The sequence below is a fragment of the Panthera tigris genome, chromosome D2 (genome assembly GCF_018350195.1).
Source record: "Panthera tigris isolate Pti1 chromosome D2, P.tigris_Pti1_mat1.1, whole genome shotgun sequence".
Taxonomy (NCBI): domain Eukaryota; kingdom Metazoa; phylum Chordata; class Mammalia; order Carnivora; family Felidae; genus Panthera; species Panthera tigris.
Genome location: NC_056670.1, coordinates 72,480,990 through 72,503,419, shown reverse-complemented (window position 1 = coordinate 72,503,419; position 22,430 = coordinate 72,480,990). Strand labels below are relative to the sequence as shown.

Here is a 22,430-nt window from a genome sequence, read left to right as displayed (position 1 = left end):
TCAATTGCCCTGAGGCCCGGCTGAGTAACCTGCAAGGAACTGGGTGGGGGAGGGACAGGGAGAACCAAAAAAATCCTTGTGTCTTGTCCTCACGTATCCTGGAGTCCTCTGGGGGCCCAAGGCATGTGTTCAACGTGTGGCCCAACACATGCTCTTTTGCAAGTCAGTGGGACAGGCGCTGGGAAGAGCTGAGTGATGGGATAATTAGAACCAAGCAGACAGCAGGGTGGATGGTTTGTCTGTAGATAATAGCTTGTTTGCTAATTGCCAACACCAGATTTACTGGGCAATTAGACATTTGGTATCTTCTAAGACCTTCTGTGCAAATGTGGACACATGGCCGCGGGCTTTGCAGGTAGCAGGTGGAGAGAAGGTGGCTCCCAGTGCTGGATGGCATCTCTGTAGGCTGCCCAAGGGGCCGTGGGCAGGGCAGACTTCTCGCCGACAGGCGGGAAGGCCCATCTGGCTGGGCTCCCTGGCGCAGAGGCAGGATTCCCCCCTGTTTTATGGAAGGGGCTGCCCTTGGCCGGGAGATTAGCAAAGCAGGTGGACTTTCGCAGGCTGGGCCAGGAGCCTGGCTTATGTCTCCCTTCTCTTTTCAAGAGCACCAACCCATGGGTGCTAACAGGAATCCGAAATTGCTTTCTAAGATGAGCAAGTTGCGTGTTTTTTTTTTTTTTTAATGAGAACATGTTTATTGTGATAAAGTATATATAACATAAAATTTGCCATTTCAACATTTTTTAAGCGTACCCATCAAGGGAATTAATTGCGTCCACAGTGTTGTGCAACCTCCATCGCCACTATTTTCAAACCTTGCTCATCAGTCAAAACAGAAACTCTGCACTCCCCATTCCTTCCTCCCCCCCACCCCCAACCCCTGGTAACTTCTGATCTACTGTTTGTCTCTATGAACTTGCCTGCTCTAGATATTTCATACAAGTAGAATTACACAACATTTGTCCTCTTGCGTCCAGCGTATTTTACCCGGCGTAGTGTTTTCTTGGTCCATCCATGTTACAACGTGTACAAGAATTTCATTCCTTTTTACAGCTGCATAATATTTCATGGCATGGCCGTGTCACATTTTGTTGACTCATCTGTTCATGGGTACTTGGCTTGTTTCCACTTCCTGGCGACTGTGAATAACATCACAGTGAACATGCACATGCCAGCTTGAATCCCTGTTTTCAGATCTTTGGGGTAGGCACCTAGGAGTAGGATTGCCGTGTCATACGGTAATTCCTATATTTGACTTTCTGAGGATCCGCTACGCTGTTTTCCGGAGCAGCTGTACCATTTTGCACTCCCAGGTAGCTACAAGGGCCCCAGTTTCTTGCCAACATTTGTTATTCCTTTCTTTTTTTTTTTTCTTTTTTTTTATAGCGGCCATCTTGGTGGGCGTGAAGCAGTTAGCGCATGGTGGTTTGGATTCGCGTGTCTCCACGAACCGGTGATGCGAAACGTCGTTTCACGCGCTTCTTGACCATTTGTCTTCTTTGGAGGGATGGCTGGTGAAGCCCTTTTGCCCACCAGCTCTTTCGGCCTCTGTCCTTACTGGCTTCTGCACGTGTCTCCCAGGGGTTGGAATTGGAGGCTCCTCAGGAGGAGGGGGACCGTATGCCTGCAGCGAGCGGAGGTGGCTGTGCAGATCTGAAGCCTCACATTCACTCTTGCCTGATTCGTTTCATTCCCTCAGCCCGTTTGGCACCTGCTGTAGTGATGCTATTTGAGCTCTCACCAAGCGGGAAAAAAAACAAAAATCAGTGAGTGTGTGGGATTAACCCAAGTGACTTGGCAGCAGAAGCAGATGGAACCACGCCTGTCCTCCCGTAGAAGCATCTAGGCTCTGTCAGACACCTCACACTCTCTGGGTTTCCTTGACCACAAGTATTGTTTTAGCCAAGTACCCATTTTTTTTTTCCTGCCGGGTATCAGGCTGTGTGCTGCTAGATGGGGAGTATTCGCAGAGCACCCCAGATAACACCTGGCATTGGAAGGCGCTCAGGGTCGGCCATTGTCACCAGGGTGGGAGCCTACCGTCCCTGCTCCGCTGCTGGCCCTGTGGGTCCTCGGTGGTGGGCAGGGAGAGCAGTGTGGGGCTTCCAGCGGGGACAGTGTGACTTCTCCCTGGGTGCTCATTCCTGGGGGAGAGCCACTGGGCTCTCGCAAGGTGTCAGGACAAACGTCAGCACCGGAATAATTGCGAGAGGAGCAGGGCAATCAACAAAATGACGTTCGTCTGCTTTGCTCTGGGCTCTTCTCTGGTTTGACCTTATGGGGCCCCACGTGCAGGGTCTAGGTATGCTGATCCACCTGTCATTCTGCTGTGGTTTTTCTTTTTTCTTTTTTAATTTGTTAATGTTTATTCATTTTTGAGAGACAGAGAGAGACAGAGCGTGAGCAGGCGAGGGGCAGAGAGAGAGGGAGACACAGAAGCTGAAGCAGGCTCCAGGCTCCGAGCTGTCAGCCCAGAGCCCGACGCGGGGCTCAAACTCATGAACCGCGGGATCATGACCTGAGCCGAAGTCGGCTGCTTAACCGACTGAGCCCCCCGGGCGCCCCTGTGGTTTTTCTTATTGAATGTCAAAGACCTTCAGTATCCCCGAAGAGAGATGAGTTCCCCATGTGGTGATGCGGCCTCATGCTGGAGGGAGGGAGGAGGGGACGTGTCCACCAAGCAAGGAAGTTCCTTCCGGAAGCTGCAGTCCTGTCCTATGTGCCTATAAGGGGGCTTGTTGGTCTGTGGGGTTGGGTAGGGAACCTGAGGGTTGTGGATACTCTTTCAAAAAACATGGTACACAGAAGTTTGCACAGGTGGCTGCAGGTTTGGCCTGTCATGGTGCCTGGCTTAAGAACCAGCTCTTTAGGGGGCGCAAGCCTGGAGCTGAGGCCACGTGGGGATTGGGCAGCATCTCTGCTAAGTGGGGGTTGGGGGTGGCACGCAGTGAGAGGCCTGGTGGCCACTGGGAGAAGAAGAGCGTTTCATCTGGCCAAGTTTTAAATACCGCATACGAGGGGGTGCCAGAACAGACACTCTACGTTCATGGCCGGGTTCAGCCTTGCCTACGACGTTCACTGGCTTTTTGGGGGCAGTAGCATCTGCAGCAGCAAAGCCAGGCAGCTCGCTTCTGCCCCCTGGGTCAGCCCGTGCCACTTCTAAGTACATTTGTCTTTCCTTTCAGAAACAGCCCCCACGTCTGCATATTCATCTCCGGCCCGGAGTCTGGGGGACACGGGAATAACGCCATTGTCCCCTTCCCATATTGTGGTAAGAAATGCTTATGTATGTGTGGGGATATGTGCTGATTATCTTTGCTTTCTGGATGCGTCCTCACGAGACAGGCTGCTGGGCAGCCCCTCACATTCATGGGTGGAGATTATATTGTCCTGGTACCAGCCTCAGGAGCCCACCCAGCCCCTTCCCCACCCTGGGCCTGGAAAGGCTTTCTATAGTATGACTGGTGCTTCTGGGGCTCTTGGCCTGGGTGGGTAGCAGGCAGGGCGGGAGCAACCCTTTAAAGATCGAGGGCCTAGAGGTGGTGAGGCGTCCTTCTGGAAGGGAGCAGCCACATCTGGCCGGTGCTCCAGTGAAATGCAGTTGCTACAGTTCACTGCCGTGTCCACACGCGTGTGGCTGGGCTTGCTTCTCGCACAGCCGGCCCCAGAGAGAAGACCTGAACAGCGAGAGGGCTGGAGACTGGGCATTTGCTCCCACCTGACCCCTCACTGAAAAGATGGATATTGTGAGGCAGCTCTTCAAGGGGCCCACACGTAGCCGACCAGAGAAAAGTACCAGGGGAGGGGTGGCTTCCTGGGTACCAGCCTGTCCTGATTTTCCTGGAACCATCTGCGTTTTACCTTATTCAGCGTCCTGGAACTCCCTCGGTCCTGGGGGACCCGGGAAGCTGGCCACCTATGGCTGGGCCCTCATATGGCAGGTTTGCAAACTCTGCACCCTGAGGGCTCCTGTAAGAGCTCAGGGTCACCTTGGGGTGTGTGGGGATGGGGGTCAGTGGGGAGAGGCCAGAGGGGCAGAGGGGTGGGGATCTCATCCCCTGCTCTAAACAATACACTTCAAACCCCAAATGTATTGGTTTCTAATGTGGAGCTCTGTGGACATATAAAAAAGTCTACATGCTCAAAAAAAAAAAAAAAAATGGTTTGGAAAGCTGGAGTGGCCTGACCCGCTTGCTTAATGTTGAGGAACGTCTCTGGTCCCTGAGGGGACAGGACTTGCCAGGATCACATGGCGAGGGGCCCTGGCATGCAAAGCCTTATTCCCACTCCACCTGAGCAGATGGAGTGCTTGCCTGGGTGTGCCCAGGCCACAGCTGGCCGAGAATATTCTGGGCGGGCAGCGTCTGGAGGTCTGCACAGGAACTCGGGGAGGGCAGTGAGGGGAAGATTGTGTCAGTCAAGGAACCCCTGGGCTTCCGGACTGGATGGCGAAACTTCCATAATTTGTCATGGTCATAAGCAGTCGATAAAGGGGGTGGGGGCAAGCTCTAGGCGAGTGACTTCACCCTGTCAGCTTGGCCCTCCACTCAGGGACAGCTCCATTCCTCCCTGAACTACCCGGGTGGGGGGCTGAGGCCGGCCTGCCTTCTCCATAGGGCTCACCGTGCGGCACACTTGAGCCAGAATTCTGTCTGTAGTGGGGGCACAGCTGGGCACGACCCCTCCCCCCCAACCCCGGCGTATCCTCCTGAAAGCCAGGCTGGGCCACCACCACTCCCCACCCCCACACCTTAACTTGGTGTATCTGCAGAATGACGCTGACCCGAATGTCTCAGAGCAGCAGACCTTTCTCGTGGTGGTGGCCGTTGACTTTGGAACCACATCCAGTGGCTATGCCTACAGCTTCACCAAGGAGCCAGAATGTATCCACGTGATGAGGTGAGTGCTGTGGTATGGGTGGGGAGGGCCAAGTGCAGGCACGGGTCAGTGTACCTGTGGACACTTGGGGGCGGGCCTGGGGGAGGGGAAGGGAGTTAGTTTAAGGAGCAGGTGAGTGGCACTTAGGAGGCAGGTCCTGGATTGTGGCCCAGCTCAGCCCAAAACCCCTGTGCCCCTTTGGGTAAACCACTCTTATCTCTGGGCTCCAGGTTCCTGGTGTGTAAAAGCGTTGACTTAATTCTGACTCAGTTGGTCTGAGGAAGGGCCTGGACAGCGCATTTGAAATCTGGCCCAGGTTATTCCAGCATGCAGCTCGGGCAAGAGGGGCTGGCTCAGGGTATCTGTGATGGAGGAGGTCCAGGCATCAGCTCGGCCACATACTGTGTGAGCTTACACAAGCGCTGGGCCTTCTAACCCTCAATTTCCTCATCTGTGAAATGGGGATACTGACTGTCTGGCTCACAGAGTGTGCACAAATGAAATGAGATTTCCCGTCAAGGGCTTAGCACGGACTGAAACGTAAGGAGGCAAGGTGCTAGTTCTTACATGACGGTGACCAGAAGCAGAAAGCACCATGCCTAAGAAAAAACAGAGGGGTGGATTTCAGCCACGTGGACCTGAAGGGTGACCCTGAAGTTGCCCAGGGTCTCTTGGGACACACTCTGTGCTCAGGACGCCCCTCCCTCCACCCCCGCCCCACCAGGCACACGGCAGCCTGGCACGCCGTCTCGTCCACCCCATCCGCATGCGTGACCAACTGTCCGTGAGGACTCTGGTCGATCCCGGCATCCACACCGGCTCCTCCGGTCTGGCGCATGGCCCTCCTGCAGAGTCTGTGGCCCCTCAAAGCTTTGGGAGCCAGGAGTCGATCACTCTGATTTTCCAAACCCAAGGATGGCTCTCAAGATGCATTGTGATTGGCTTTGCAACAACTCCTTTATCTGGTAATTGTGGAATCTCGGTATCGCTCCTGGAGTAAGACCTTATGCGTTTTTATAGCGTGCTGCTTAAAACATAAGTCATGAAGCAAAAGTGACCCCCGCCCCAGTCTTGGTTTAGATATCCTTAGAGGCTGCAGAGACCCGGGGGTGTCCTGTCATCAGGAAATAATGAAAAGCCGGTTCTAGTAGAGAAGCCTGATGACAGCATAGCCCTCTGTGTCCAGTCGTCAGCAAGATTCTGCCTCTGGTTAGCCAGACACCTGCTGTGGGTCTGCTCTGTCATCCCCAGAGAGGGAAACCCCGAAGAGACAAGAGCATGCTAGGAAAAGCTAGAACCAGTGTTTATCAGCTTCTACATAGTTGTTTTAAGAAACGTTGCTTCAAAGGGATAGCCTTGTCATGAAAATTGGAAAGAAAAAAAAAAAACCAAGAAGAGCAGAAAACACATTGCAATTGCTTGGGAGGAATTCTCACCCAGTAGCTGCAGCGTTCAGGTTCTCTAGAGACATTATCTCAGTTCTTGTAGAGAAGATTTTGGAGAGAGGTTCTACCTGAATTTTACTTCAATCAGAACAGGTTAACATAACCATGATACAGACTGACAGAATTATGACTGAGAAAGCTTAATTTTGTGTATGTTAATAGGAAGGGAGGAATAAAAATTGGAGGGGGAAAAACTCAGGAGGTTCCTTGCCTACTGAAAATGGCAGTGTTAACGGTAATGGGAAGTCCATTCGTTGAGAGGTTGTGTTTGGAGTGTCACCCTGGCTCAGGTGCCCAGTGTCCGCCTGGGTGATGATCATCCCTGTGTCTCAGTGGGGTCACCACGGGGCCGTCTCCCTGGGTAGAAGCCTGCATCTTAAGGGAGCTTGACTGGGGCACCTGCCAGGGACGGTTCCAGGCCCATCTGCATGGCAAATCTAGGTCGACTCTCCACCTGGGCTGGACTGATGGTGCCACCAAAGCTTCACGGTGCCGTGTCAGGAGCAGGTGTGAGCTCAGCCAGGTGCTCTGCCACCTTCCAGGCGGGCGGGGGGTGGGGGGGGAGGGGGGAGAGGCGTGCTTCCCCTCCTATTCTGTGTCACCACCAGATGCTCCTCGTAGTGGTCATGTGGCTAGTGGCAGGATGGGAGCCAGCTGCAGAGCCGGGACCTGGTCCAGAAGAGAGCCTCCTGGCCACCGTGGCAGCCGTGGCTTCTCTGCCGTGGCCCCAGAGCAGAAGGGAGAAGCTTCGAGTCACCTGCTTTCTCTACTCTTCTTCGTATTCTCCTTCTTTCTATCTGAGGGAAGGAAGGAAGCTTCTCTGGGGCTCCACTGACCCCCTTCCCCACTCCCTTACCCTCCCATCAGTTCCAGGATGTAATCCCACAGCCTCTGCCTGTCTGTCTGTCCTCGCCTCTCGCCTCTTCTGGCACCTCTTCAGCACACAGACTTGCGGCCTCACTGCTCCCCTCAGGGCTCTCCTGCCACCTTGTCACGGTGGCTGTCACCCTGGTATGGAGGCACCCAAGTCTGTTTCCTCCTGGGTCTCTCCTGTGAACTCTGGTTGGAGCCCCATTGTCTCTGCTCCCAGAACAGGCCTGAGCCTCCTCAGCCTCCTGGCTTCCTGTCTGGTTCAGTTTGCTCTGTTCAATCCCAACTCGGATTCTGCCATACCCCTGCCCTAAAACCTTTAGTGGCTCCCTGTTACTCACTGGTTAAGTCTCTCTCTCCCCAGGGGTCTCTTCCACCTGCTTCCAAACACCTTCCCAATCTCGTTTCTCACACTTCCCATTTACACACTCCTTCTCTACCCCATACGGTCGCTTGCATCCCGGTAAATGTCCTGTGTTCACCCTCCTCTGAGCAGCCTGCAGTGCCCTTCCATCCTTCAAGATCTAGCTCTCTGTCAGTCCTTTGAGTCTCTCCTGAGCCCTGCATTCTTCCCCTGCCCCACCACCTGGCACCTCTGCCTTCTCGGACTCCCAGGGCATTTCCCTGGGCCCCTTGTTTCCATGCGATAAGCCTGGTATTTATGCAATTTGTTTATACCCTACCTTGTTTTAGAGAGGACACAAACCAGCTATACATTTGCTTTGGGTGCTTGCAAATTAAAAAACACAGACCCCTTATCTCCCCCCAAAAGACATAGCCTACTAGGTTGTGAGTTGTTGGAAGGCAGAGAGATGTTTCGTCTCCTTGTCACTGGCACCTGCACAGAGTAGATCCTCAGTAAACACTGAGTGGAAGGTCAAAGCAGACCTTATTATTCAGCAAGAACCTGGTGCTTGCCCCTTTCGTATTGCTTTCTAAGCGAAGTCGTATCAGTGATCACTGATCAACCGGCTGAACCAGAGAGCATCTGTAGCAGCTATTATGAGCACCCACATCTATAAGAATCATGCACGTGTAGGTGCTCGAATCACTGCTGTCCGAACTGGGCTTATGAAAGAAGGTCCCATAACCTCTGCCTTTCCTTGGTGTCAGGCGATGGGAAGGAGGCGACCCTGGGGTGTCCAACCAGAAGACCCCGACCACCATCTTGTTGACTCCCGAGAGGAAATTCCACAGCTTTGGATATGCCGCCAGGGACTTTTACCATGACCTGGATCCCAACGAGGCCAAGCAGTGGCTGTACCTGGAGAAGTTCAAGATGAAGTTGCATACCACTGGGGTAAGCTATACTCTCCCTGGCCCCGGGTCCTCCGCATTGGAGAGACAGGGTTCCTCCAGCCTGGGTGGGGAAGGTCTTTCTAACTCAGGAAACCCTTAGGTTTCTCCCAAGCAGAAATTAACATCCCTTTACCTTGATCTTAGAGATGACCTGGCGCACTCAACACTTTTGTGGAGTAGACAGCGCTTCCTTTTACACACGTGGGCAGAGAGATATTCAGAATATTTAACAACTTGTTTGCCTTGGAAACTGACCAGAGTGGACGCTGGCTGGAGGCATAGGGGTGGGGGACATGCCACGCCAGGAGATCCCCCTTTGGTTGCTGGGTCGTTGGGAGATCGGGAATTCTGAAGGAGGGACTTGGGGCTCGGGGCACTTGGGGGACCTAGGACAGTAGCTATTAACTAGCTAGTTTAGAAGTGACAACTGGCAGGGCACCTGGGTGGCTCAGTCAGTTAAACGTCTGACTCTTGATTCTGGCTCAGGTCATGATCTCACGGTTTGTGAGATCAGGCCCCACGTTGGGCTCTGAGCTGAGTGTGGTACCTGCCCGGGATAGTCTCCCTCTCAATCTCTCTCTCTCTCTCTCTCAATCAATCAATTAAAAAAAAAATAACAACTGGCCCATTCCTCTCTGTGTGGGGAAGCAGGCAGCTCAGGAAATCAAGTGCCTGATTGTTAGAGGCTCAACTCCCAAAGCAGTTCTGTTCCCAGTGTGCCAGTTCTAGAAGCTGTCTCCATCAGTTAGGCCCGTCTCCCAAGCTTCATGGAGACATTTGGGCCACAGGATAGGTTCTCCTCAGTTTGAGCACCTTATCCCATAAATTTTCCTTAATTCTTGGTACTTAGACATTCAGGATGGCAATGGTGTTTAAGACCCCGGGACCAGACGGCCTCGATTTAAATCCTGCCTCTGCCACCTTCAAGATACTTAATCCGAGTTACTTAACCTCTCTGCGCCTCCTGTAAAATAGAGACACTGACAGTGCCTTCTTCATGGGGATGTTGTAAGGATTAACGGAATCAAAATACGCAAAGCTCTTAGAGCCAGCCTGGTACTTAGTAAGTTCTAGTTAATTGCTAGCTCCCATTATTGCTTTCCTTGTGGGCTCTTAAGTGCTTGCAGATGACAAGACAAATGTTAATGGAAACCCAGCTGCCAGCACCCGGTCTCCAAGGCTGCGTGCTGCTTGGTGTGGTTCTATCTCTGTGAAGCAGACAGACTTCTGCTAGAAATACATCCTTCCCGGTTCACCTGATGGGATTCAGTGCTGAATAGCAATCTTGTGCAGGTGGAAAGCACGGGAATTTTTTCAGTTTTGAATGTTTTCAGTTCTGAGCCTATGGCTTCCAGGTGCTCGGCCATCTCTCTGAGCCTGGGAGTCGCCTCCCCAAATCTGGAGCGTCTCTGCTGAGCACCAGGGGTGGGAGGTGGCTGGGTGGGAGGAGTGAGTTTGCGTCCATGGCTCAGGATGGCTGACAGGCTCCACGAGGCCGGTTTAGTAGCCTCGTGCCCCTTCATGCTCTAAAGGCAAAGCCTAGTTATCCAGCTGGGATCGATCCGGAGGCCCCACTGATTTTTCACCCTGGCAGTAATGAGCCTGTTGGTTTCGGGCTGACTTGGGAGCGTCCTCCTGATGTGCGCTCCCCTTCTCTGCCCATCTCCACCCTGTGAGCACTTTTCCTGTCGTTTTTTTTTTTTTTATGACCCCAGTCCAGCCAGCGTCTCCCAGAGCATTCTCTACCCAAGGACCAGACTGCTTTAGCTTCTGGCAGAGGAAGGGAGGCAGTGATGCTGTGCTCCCAAGAGGATTAAGCACAAGCCTTAAAATAGGAGCTCTTCTATTTTGGAGACTTGGTTGGCAGCTCATTGGGAAATGAAAGCTTCATGTCTGTTTAAGCATCGTGCACGTCAGCGAGTTGGTGTGATTATTTAGGCCTCCGCCAGGGGGGCTCCTGAGGGTGACCATGTGTGTCCAAGTGTGGAAATAGTATGGAAATGGCATCAGCAGTGGTGCCTGCTGACTTCTCCCCCTTCCTGGGCTCTGTCACTGTGCCGAGACCTCTGCTCTGTGAGGATCCAGGAGAGAGAGAACCAGAGGGAGGGAGGAAAATAGGGAGAAGTGGAGGGAGGGGCTGAAGGGGACAGCAAGGGCCCCCGACAGAGTAAGGGGACAATGCTGCCAGTCTCATTTTGGGGGACACACTATCCTGGTCTACCAAATATCAAGAAACAGAAATATGGCTCACCGGGCTCCCCAGATCCCCAGGTAGCAGTTCCCGAAGCTACAAGGTGTGTTTCTCCTCCCTGGCCTTACTATTCCTTCCTCTCCCCCACCAGGACCTCACCATGGATACAGACTTAACGGCAGCAAACGGCAAGAAAGTCAAAGCCCTTGAAATCTTCGCTTACGCCCTACAGTACTTCAAGGAGCAGGCGCTGAAGGTAGGGCATGTGCCAGGGTCCTGTGGTGGGCGAGGTGCACCTGCCAGCTGGGGGAGGGGGGGCGCGGTAACGCCCTGAGGGAGGACAGGTAGGACTGGCATTCAGAAAGCAGGATGCACCCTCGTACACTGCTGGCCAGGATGGAAAATGGCACAGCTGCCGTGGAAAAGTCTGGCAGATTCTCAAGGTTAAACACAGAGCTACCCCATGACCCAGCGATTCTACTCCTCGGCAGACACCTAAGAAAAATGAAAACATGTATTCGCACAAAAACTCGCATGTGAGTGTTTATAGCGGCGCTCTCTGTAATAACAGAAAAGCAAAACAGCGCGAACGTCCATCAGCGAGCAGGTTACGAAGTGGGGTCTGTCCCTACAATGGGATATTATTCAGCCATGAAAAGGAATAGAGCATTGATGCCCGGGACAACATGGGTGAACCCTGAACACGTTCTGCTAAGGAGGAGAAGCCAGACGATACTGGAGGATTCCATTTGTATGCAATGGCCAGAGGAGGCAGGTCCACAGAGACAGGAAGCAGATTCGAGGTTGCCAGGGGCTGGGGGAGGGGGGAGGAGTGACAGCTAATAGGAACGGAGTTTCTCTGCGGGGTGATGGACTCAGATAGTGTGATGGTTGCACAACCTTGTGAATATGCTAAAACCCACTGAAATGTACACTCTAAGGAGAATTTTAGGGAGCACCTGGGTGGCTCGGTTGGTTAAGCGTCCAACTCTTGATTTTGGCTCAGATCATGACCTCACGGTTCATGAGTTCTAGTTGCGCATCAGGCTCCATACTGATAGCACCGAGCCTGCTTGGGATTCTGTCTCTCCCTCTGTCTCTGCCCCTCCCACTCCCCCCCTCAAAATAAATAAACTGTTTTTTATAAAGGAGAATTTTATGGTATGTGAATTATATCTCCGTAAACAAACAAACAAACAAACAAAAAACAGAAAGACGGGCAGAAGACACACGTAGCAGCTGTGTGATCTCGGGCAAGGCGCTTAATTTCTCCAACACCCACCTCCCTAACCTGAAGAGTGGGGCAGGTTGTGTACCTCGTGGGTCGATGTTAAACCTTCCTCCGGGCTGGGCACAGTAAACTATTGGCAAATGGTTGCTGCTGTCCCTCCCAGACCCCACGGAAGCTGCTGGTATATGAGTGAACCCCTGGGATGACTGTTGCAAAGGTTTGTGCAGTGATGGTCCTGGATGTGGGAGAATGGCTAATTTCTAAGTGGAATACAGCTGTCCACTCAGTGTCCTCCCATGGGCATGGTGATGAGTGGGTGTAAATCAGATGTGTGTACTGAGCTTTATCCACAAAGAATTGGGAACTTTAGAAGCCTTTGGTATTATGTGATCACTAGTAGAAATTTAGTGAATTCTAGAAATAGAGTTCTAGAAATAGGGCTCAAGGGAAACAAAGATGTGAGAACGTGATACTGCTTTCATTCATTCAAGTACCTTCTTCATTTTTCTTTCTTTCTTCCTTTCTTCTCTTTCTCCCTTCCTTCCTTCCTCCCTCCCTCCCTCCCTCCCTCCCTCCCTCCCTCCCTCCCTCCCTCCCTCCCTCCCTCCCTTCCTTCCTTCCTTCCTTCCTTCCTTCCTTCCTTCCTTCCTTCCTTCCTTCCTTCCTTCCTTCCTTCCTGTGTGCCAGATCCGAAGGAGTGTCAAAATAAACACAGTGCGAAGGAGCATGTAGTCAATGGGTCAGTGTTGTGAGGGGGTAACTAACCGGGTGTTTGGTGAAGGCAGAGATTCTGCCCAAAGTGTAGCATCAGGAAAGGCTCCCTGGACGAGGGGCATTGGGGGCCTGTCACTGGCAGCAGCTGGAAGGGTGGGTGTTTCAAGAACAGCACAGGGGAAGGAGAACACAGCCAACAGCTGTGGAAAGCAAGCAGTTTTGAGCGGGAGAAAGGCACAGCTGTAGAATAGAATGGGAACAGTGAGCTCGGGTCGAGGCTGTGCAGAGCCTCGAATGCCAAGCTAAGGAACTTCTTGGGTAATGGAGAGCCATCAAAGGATTTCTAATAGGGGAATGCCATGGCCACAGAGATAGCATTAGAAGGAGGGAGACCACAGCATCCCAGGGCCTGCAGGGCAGAGGAAAGCCATGTGGAGGCAGCTGACTCCGATCCTAAAGCAGGTGTGTCTGAAGGCTCTGAGACTCTGAGACAGAGTGGCAGGTCATTTAGGGAGCGTGAAGACCAAGAAGAAAGACGGGGGGCGGCGAGGGAAGAAGTGGATCCTGGGAAATAATTCTTCCACCAGAAGGGGAGAGGGGAGAGGACAGAAGAAGGAGTAAGAGGGAGGAGGTAGTAAGGGGAGAGCACCATCATTCCTGGGGACAGCAAAGCAGACCAGGAGGGCCCAGAGAGGTGGACCTGTGTCAGCCTGAACAGCCGAGATCCCAGGGGGATGGGCGCAGCGCCTGGGAGCCCAGACAGCCAAGTGAAGGACTGTCTGCCTGTAGTGGATGTGGACACCCCGAGAAAGGTGAAGGAGCAGAGGGAGGCCGAGTACTCCTGGGGCCCTTGGGTTAGAAGGAGGAACCAGGGGACTCGGGGAAAATTTAGGACTTGAGAAAGTCCTTGACATTGAATTGTGTTTCAAGTCGGTTAAAGGGAAAAGGGTGAACAGCCTGTCTCAGAAGGGGAGGGAAGAGGTGGAGGGGGCAGAGATCAAGCAGGGGTGCAGGAGGGGGTGTGTGGTTTCGACTATGTCAGCTCAGCTGGAAGCTGCTAGCACCTTCTCCCAGCGGGGCACATGCTGTCAAGAAATTCCATGAAGAACAGCTTTTTGAGGAGATTTATAAGGACCGGGCCCTTCACGAGAGGGCTGGCTGGTATTTAAAGGACAGATGGAGTCAGAGGAGGGGTTGTTGCTTGCTGGCCCAGGATAAGCACAGGAGAATATCTACTAAAGCAGCATATCTGAGGAATCACGTGCATGAAGCAGGCTCATCTTTCATGGAGGAAAGCAAGTGAAAGTCCTGACATAATGAGGAGTTTAATTAACGGCAGGGCCCTTTCGCTTCCAAGCTGTACTCCATCCACTGGTGAACAAACAGCTTGTCTAAACAACCTTCCCTCCGGCCAGGAAAGCCCATCATTCATGTTTTGAGCCTTTTCCTGTTTGAAGAGTTTAAAATAGGGGCGCCTGGGTGGCTCAGTCAGTTAAGCGTCTGACTCTTGCTCGGCTCAGGTCCTGATCTCAGGGTCATGAGTTCAAGCCCCACACCGGGCTTCGCGGATTGGACTCTTTACTGGGCCTGAAGCCTTAAAACAAACAAACAAAAAAAACCCAGAAAAGTCTAAAACAGACTGGATGGTGATCGGCAGCATACTTAGAACCCTTTCTAACCCATCATCACTCATGTGCCTCTAAAGCCCAAGGCAGACCTGCAAGGAAATAAAACACAATGAAACAAACAAACAACCCTGCTGTTTCACACGAGCGTAATGCAGAGATGTTTCTAAAAACATGTTTTAAGAAAGAGTTTACTAAACCTACTTAACACTGCTGACCTGTATGCTTACAAAAGGCTCAGAGGGTAGATTTTATATTATGTGTTCTTGTCACAATTAAAAATGAAAACACTTTTTTTAAAAGGAAAAAAATAAAAGGAACTGACCATCCAACAGGAAGTTAGTTCGGTGAGAGGGTGGGTCGGTCCCCAGATAACTACTGAAAGACTAGAGGAAATGAGACACCCATCAGAAAAAACAAATGGCCAGCCTATTACTCTTCTGAAACACGTCCCCAGAACCGACTCTGATGTAGGAGGGCAGTAGTGTGTGTTTAGGTTTGATTTCAGATTTGTCTGGTGACTGTGGCAACAGGAGCCAAGGGATAGGAAGGAACTAGCTTTATCAGAGGTCTTCTCCGGGCGAGATGTTCCTCGTGTGTTCTCACTTGTTCTTGCCAGAAACACTGTATGTTAGTTTTATTGTCCCCATTTTACAGATGAGAATACTCAGTCTGAGAAGTATTCTAGAGACGTATTTTGTCTGCAGGGTCTTGGTGCAAACCTCTGATGCTTCTGCCCATCCCATTTATCCACGTGGTTTCTGCTGGTGTGGTTTAACCTTGACCAGAAGTTAAGGGCAGCCTGGTTCTTGCTTAGGTCATGTTCATCTCCTTCCTGTCCTGCAAGGAGAACTCCCCTGATGTGCTGGCCTTGTGATAAGGTAGAGGACAGTGACCACTCCTTCGACAAGTGGGCCAGGCCCTGTTCTAGACGCGAGACTACGTGTAACAATTTAGTTAAGACCTTGGCCTTTAAGAGTCAGGATATACCTGGGTCTGGGTCCAGATTTTGGTTCTGCCATTTCCTAGCTGTGTGGTCATCAAAAGGTTCTGGACATCTCTAAGCCTAAGGTTCCCATCTGTAGAAAAGGCACAGTTGTAATCCCTTCCTAATGGGATTCTTGGATTAATGGAGATGAGTTATGCAAAGTGCTTAACAAGGTTGCCACAGAGTAAGTTCCCAGGAAATGGAGCTCTCAGAAAACTATCTCCCCTTCCAACACTAGTATAAGCTAGGGATTATTATCCCCATTGTGCAGATAAAGAAACTGAGGCCTGGGAGACTGTCACTTTCCCTGTCACATGATTCAGAAGTGGCCAAAGACTTCTGATCTCCCCACCTCCTGCCTGCAGTCACGTTCAGTGAGTGAAAGGAGCTGAGCTCCCTGCTTGTGGAATATTCAGGAAACAGACCCTTGCGTCCTGACACTGGAAAGTTCAGGAGGTGGCCCAGTAGTTACCCCAAGAGTTCATGGCCAGGAAGTTTGGAATTCTCGGTGAAGCTGTAGGAGGACCAGCTGTGTCCTTGACCTGCTGCATTTCCCTTGGTTTTAGGAGCTGAGTGACCAAGCGGGATCGGAGTTTGAGAACTCTGACGTCAGATGGGTCATCACAGTGCCCGCCATTTGGAAACAGCCCGCCAAGCAGTTCATGAGACAAGCTGCCTATCAGGTGAGTGTGGGGGTGGGGCCGGTGGGGGCCCAGGATGCCCGCAGTGGTGACTGTCACCCCACTCGGGTGTCCCCAGCACTCGTAGGCCTCCCTGGGAGGTAGTGAGGGGTCTCCCACTGGCGAGGGGACATAGCGCCTTTCTCCTGGGGGAGGAACGGGGGTCATATCCACAGGGGTTGGGCTGGGCTCGGTTTTCTTTCTTGTTTTATACCTTCTGTACTGCAGACTCCCCAGGGCTAGGATTTCAAAGTGGGGTGCCGAGACATTTCTCTGTGGGTGAATGGAAGTGAGAACCTCAAGGAACAGGCTTGGGCAGCAAGAATGTTTGAAGAAGAAAAGAATAAAGACAAGGCCAATGGCCACGAACCAGGCACATCAGGGCTGCCGTGGAGGTTGAAAGCTGCACGTCCGTAGCTGGGAAATAAGGGAAACATGATTGTGTTCTGCACGTTTCACCTTGGGAGCAACACAGGAGCACACACAGGGGGCCAGGGGGTGGTGAGGTCGCCACACCTGCGTGGTGGCAGGCACGTGGATGAGGGAGCGGCACGGCTGAGCACAGTGCCAGTCAGCACCACGGCGCCGTGGACAGAGCATTCCAGTGTCAGTGGCCAGCCTGTCCCTCCTGGGCGCTGGGGCATCACTGGTGCCGTGGACCTGTTCGCAGGCAACCTGTGCCATGATGGGGCTGCCACCAGGGTCTGACTTCATGCCAGGGGTGGCTGGCCGTGCTGACCCGCTGTGCTGACCCACAGGTCAGAGCTGGCTCCGGCTGTACTTAATCCCCTGGGTTAATGCAAGCCCACCCTGGGGCCTGGGCCCCCTCTGTGCAGTGAGAGTCCATTTCAGAACCTTCAATTGGAGCTGGGCTGGGGAAAATCACGAAGGTAATAGATGCCCCTTCCCCGGCCCGGCCAATACCTCCCAGGGATCAGCCACCTTCCCCAGGGGATAGATCTCTGATGTTGAGTTTGAGCCATAAGTAGGAACCTTTCCTTCCAAGTAACCCACTGGATCAACCTTGAGCACCGAATGTAGCAGAATGGTCGTGGGTACCATGACACCTTCATTGGGGCCATAGATTGTCCTCAACACTTGGAGCTTTACTCCAGGTGCCGGACAGAGATCAAGGGAGAGCAATGTCCCCATTCCTCAGTCTCCCCACTTCTCTTTCTTCCCTCCTCACTGTAGGCTCTCCCCTCTGCCCTCCCCTTCAGCGTGAGAATCTGGCCCAGCCTATGTATCTTCCAAAAATAGATTTGTTTTTATAGGGATGAAGGAAGAGGGTGGAAGTGCCAGAAAGAGGCAACTTCTTTAAAAAAGGAAGAAACCAAATGCGGTTTAGCTGTCCACAGAAACCCTGGGCACCCTGGAGCTTTTCCACAGCGTCAGCCGTCGGGCCGTGTCCGGAGACAGGACGCGGGGACACAGCTGTCGCACAAAGGCACAGCCCTATGTTCTCCGTTTTCACAGGGAGGGTACTCAGGATTCGTGACTTTGACTCTCGTTTTCCCACAGGAAAACTTCAACAACAAACATGTGACCCGGAAAAGGGTCAGTTCTTGTTTTAGCCTGAAAAAGAAAGAGGTGCAGGGACTGGCAGACTTGTCAGGGCTGTTGGAGCCTTGGGCTGGCTCCTGCCTCTCTGGGCAGTGAGGCCTGGCGGGGAAGCCCCTTGCATGCCCAGCGGGAAGGAAACCAGGCACTTGGGGGTGCGGTGCCCTCCAGGGTTTGGCAGAATCAAAATGGCACCTCAGAGGGTAGATGATAGATAAGCAGCTCCTCAGAGGGGTGAATGTGACCGGGTTTATGGACGTGGGGAATTTTCTTTCTGAAGCCCAGAGACCCACTGTAGACAGGCCTATCCTTTGGATGCTGGCTAACTTCTGTCGGGTGCAGCGTGTGTGCAGCTTAATCTTTGGCTCTGTGTAATTCTTTTTAAAGAATGACAGTTTAGGGGCACCTGGGTGGCTCAGTCAGGTATGCGTCCGACTTCGGCTCAGGTCATGATCTCACGGTCCATGAGTTGGACCCGCGTCGGGCTCTGTGCTGACAGCTCGGAGCCTGGAGCCTGCTTCGGATTTCGTGTCTCCCTCTCTCTCTGCCCCTTCCCTGCCCGTGCTCTGTCTCTCTTTCTCTCTCTCTCTCTCTCAAAAAATAAACATTAAAAGAAAAATTTAAAGAATTACAGTTAAAGTCACTGAATGGATTTCAAGACGGCAGGGGCCATTCAATCATTCTTTGTTAACTCATTCATTTATTCATTAAATCCATACTGGAGGACTTCTGTGTCGACGTGGTCGACACTGGAGTCATATCCTGTATGACCAGGATAAAGGCCCCGCTCTCAAGTGGCTCACAGCTGAGTGGGTCAGTGAAGCCTTTTGTACTTTGGGAAGCGGGGCGGAGGGTGTTAAAGGGGCACAACTGCTTTGCCAACTAGTCTATGGTGTCTTTAGCCTGTCTTCTGGAAGAGTCCCCATGACAAAATGGAAATGAAGTGTGGCCAAAATTGGCATCTCTCCAGTTCTCTCTTCTTATCCTCCATTAATTTTACAGAATAAGAAAAATGTGTACCTACGATAGTTAATTTTATGTGTAAACTTGACCAGATATGTAAACTGCCACGTTTGGTCAGACATCATTCTGACTGTTGCTGCGAGGGTATTTTTGAATGAGATTAACATTTAAATTGACTGACTAAATAAAGTAGATTGCCCTTTGTAGGATGGGTGGGCCTCATCCAATCAGTTGAAGACCTGACTGAAACAAAAACTCCCTAGAATAAGAAGGAAACCCTCCTGCCTGCCTGCCTGCCTTCAGATTGGAACATTGTTTTTTTGTTTTGTTTTTTGTTTTTTGTTTTTTTTTTTCCCCGCCTTTGGACTCAAACTGAAACATCAGCTCTTCCTGGGTCTTCAGCCTCCTGGCAAGGGAACTATATCATCAGCTCCCATGGTTCTCCAGCATGCTGACTGTAGACCTTGGGGCTTGTCAGTCTCCATAATTGTGTGAGCCAATTCTTTATGAAAAATCTCTTTCTCTGCTTGCAAAGATCCTACTGGTTCTGTTTCTCTGGAGAACGCTAATACAGAACATGAGCAAACACCACAGTTCTTGGCCACCCAGCTTCTGAGATCTGAGAATGCCCACCCAACCTTTCAGCCAAAGTGCTGCCCACCAGCCTGGCTGCAGGTGGAGGGCTGGAGGGATGAGGCAGAATGGTGCTCCGTCAGGGCAGCTGGACAACTGGTCACATCTACCCTGTTTGCATGCAGGAATCGGAGTCCCTCCTTCATGCTGAGCCCGAGTTCATGGCGCAGTCCCGTGGGGGCTGTGCTTCACCCCTCCACTGGCCTGGGCGGAGGGGTAAGAGGCCCGGGTGCAGAGCAGGTGACGAGGCTCTGCGCAGCGTCGTGGATGGACGGTCCTGGGGCCTCCGCTCAGAAGTCTGTGATTCAGTGCTGGGGTTGGTGGGGGACCGCAGAGCACTCTATGGATACCGTTTTATCTGTGAAACGCCCAAAACTCCTCTTGTGTCAAATGCTTGTCGAAAAAGTGGGTTAAATCTCTATCTTTTATAATTCGCAGCCTCAGGACACCTTTAGACTCTCTAAGAGCATTCCATGAACAGATGGTAACAGGAGGAACAGCTGATTCCTCTGCTGAGGCCTTCAGAAAAGACCTAGAATAGGAAAGAGTTCACTGAGTCTTGAGGGATAGTCATCACGCATAGGAAATAGTCCAGCTGATTTCTAGAGGCATTTTGCCTGAAAAATGCATGACGCTAGTGGGTTCCGGCAGCCTGTCAAATAAAAGGCGGTCCCTTACGTACGATGAGCTCACTTAACACGGGGTTACAGCTTGCACTGGCTTCCTTTCCTTGAACATACTGCAGTGAAAAATAATCACATCGGGGAAAAAAACCAACAGCGACAGCCCATGACACCCAGAAGGGGTGCGACTGGAGCCCGTGCAGCTTGACGTGAGACCAGCAGGGCACCCGCCTGGTCTGGCCATCCTCCACGGCCGTGCACATGGTCAGTCCCTGGTGGGTGGGTTGTCCTGGCTCACGGCGGGGCTGAAGGGAAGAGCAGTCAGTGCAAACACCCATGTCCTGGGCCCCCTCGTGCATGGTTTTTTCACACACCTGTTCCTCCCAGGTAGGGCTCATGACCAGGAAGCAGTGCTCTAAGAACGACTACAGCAGCGGTCCTGCCGCCCCAGATTCGTGCGGGAGTCAAATGGGAGGGTGCACTCTTGGCTCAGACACTTTCTGTTTCTAGAATCCCGGGTCACATCAGCAGAAGGCTCCCATTCACTTACCTGGAGACAAGGGCCAGGAAATCACAGAATGAAGCCTGGCTGGCGGGACATACATTCATTCATTCAGCAGCAACTACCCCCTGAGCGCCTACTGTGTGCGGTGGGGCAAGAAGGCCTTGCTGCTGCCCTTAGAAAACGTAGCATCTTGCAGGAGAGGCTCGCTACCTCTGCATGATCTGCAGTTGGAGACAGAATATGCTAGATGCTAGGCCAGCCGGGGCCCAGTGGAGAGAGAGTTCTGCTGGAACAGCAGCTGCAAGGGACCAGCTCCAGAGGCAGAAGTAGCAAAGGCAGCGAGCGTTTCCCCTGCTCTGGTTGACCTGGGCTCCTGACAGGTGCCAGGTTGAGGGCTGCTGCTGAGAATGACTGCAGGGGTTTATATAAACCCCAGAAACTGAAGCCCACCCTCCAGGCGTCCTGCCGGGAGATAAAGACATCCAGGTTTTTCAGGATCTGGAAGATCCTTTTGTATCTCTTCTTTTTCTTGGAGTCCACAGGCTGCTTGGGGACCCCTCCTGGGGAGATGGCATCTGGCAGAGCCAGCCGCCTCCTGTTGCCTCAACCCTGCAGCTCGCCACTGTGGCCCCCTTGGGGGTTGCTGGTGGGGACACGGCCTCTCACTCTCTCTGGGGAGCAGGATGGGCACTGAGCTTGAGCACAGGAGTGTGGTTACTTGTCCTGGGCCTCTTGCCAATATTACCTTTTCCTCTCGCTCTGCTTTGGGGTCCTCTGCACTTCTGCTTCCCACCTGTGTCCTCTCCTGGGTGCCGTGGGGAACCTTCCGTGGAAATGGGTCAAAGCTTTTGCTGTAGAGCCAAGGCCAGCCCAGCTGGGGAGGGACAGATGAGAGGCCTCCCCTGAGGGGTGCAGCTATGCTGTTCTGGGAAGTGTGGGGCAGTCTGTGTGTCTTCCGTGCGTTCAGGATGTGGGAGCATCATCCCAGGGGGAACCTGGATTGTGTAAGTCACACACCGGGTACACTCGGGCACCTCAAGTTGTATGACTAGACTCCAGGCTCTTTGTTCTCCTGGATGACTTTTTTTTTTTTTTTCCTTCAACGTTCACTTATATTTGAAAGAGAGAGAGAGGGAGACACAGAATCCGAAGCAGGCTCCAGGCTGTCAGCACAGAGTCCGATGCGGGGCTCGAACCCACGGACCACGAGATCATGACCCGAGCCGAAGTCAGATGCTTAACCAACTGAGCCACCCAGGCACCCTTCCCCCCTGGACTTTTTGATTCGGTTTTCTGTATGGGTGCTTCACTGTAAATCACAGGGGCCGCTCACAGTTTCAAGGAAGGTGTGGAGAGGAATGAAGGCATCTCGTTTTTCTTATTTTCCCCACTTGTCCCCCCACTGCCAAGCCCAGGCTCCCGCAGCTCTTCTTGGCCCCATGGAGACTGCCTGGCCGCTGGACATCCCAGTGGGACACATGGCCCTAGCGAGACCTTCCTCCTTGCCGACACCCTTGGGCAGGGGGCTGGTGCTCCCCTCCCCCCACCCCTTCTCCCAGGCTGTTTTCCCTTCTGAACTTTGAAAGAGTGCCTTAAACATTTAGGCCTAGTTGTTTCTTTGTAGTTAGTTTTCCCTTCTTCATCCCGTTTTGTGGAGGCTGGACCTGCCCGTTTCTGTTCTAGGAGTCCCTTGACTTTACAAACCCAGCCAGGTGGTGAAGTCAGTCTTCGAGAGCGGTCCTTTAGAAGGGGGCTCCTCCTGGTTTTATTTTGGATTTCTTCTGGGACCCTGGGGATTGAGGTGCAGAGGTTGCAACTTTCCTGGTGACACGTAGGTGTGTAGCCCTTGTCCTCTGTCACTGGGCGCTGCAGCCTTCAGCTGTCTTGGTGTTAAGGGTGCCTAATGTGACCGTGAGGGAAAGTGAGGCTGGGGGGTGGGACTTCTAGTCCCTTGAGTGGGGAGCAGTGGGAAACCTTGTGATGCACCCGGGTCAGTGGCCTGTTGACTGATGGGCACACTGGGCTTCTTCAACCCAAGGGACCAAACTGATGGGCGCAGATGCCCCCAGTGTGGTTGGCCACAGCCGAGGGCACAGGGCAGTAAGGAGGCAGTTTTTCTGTGGATGGTGTAGGTTTTGTAGAGTCGGTCTGCCAGAAGGGGTTCTACCACTCGTGAGGCATTTGATATCGGGAGGGGGGGAGATTTAAGTCACCTGCCTGCCAAT

General features: G+C 52.5%; 1 protein-coding gene across 1 annotated transcript in view; it reads left to right on the top strand.

Moving 5' to 3' along the window:
• The window catches only part of HSPA12A (heat shock protein family A (Hsp70) member 12A), a 65,798-nt gene that overhangs the window by 28,930 nt on the left and 14,438 nt on the right, over positions 1–22,430 (top strand). Inside the window, exons 2-6 of the mRNA XM_042960068.1 lie at positions 3,186–3,271; positions 4,772–4,899; positions 8,307–8,493; positions 10,835–10,939; positions 15,808–15,924. Coding sequence (XP_042816002.1) covers positions 3,186–3,271; positions 4,772–4,899; positions 8,307–8,493; positions 10,835–10,939; positions 15,808–15,924 — 623 coding nt within the window. The remainder of the gene's footprint in view (positions 1–3,185; positions 3,272–4,771; positions 4,900–8,306; positions 8,494–10,834; positions 10,940–15,807; positions 15,925–22,430) is intronic.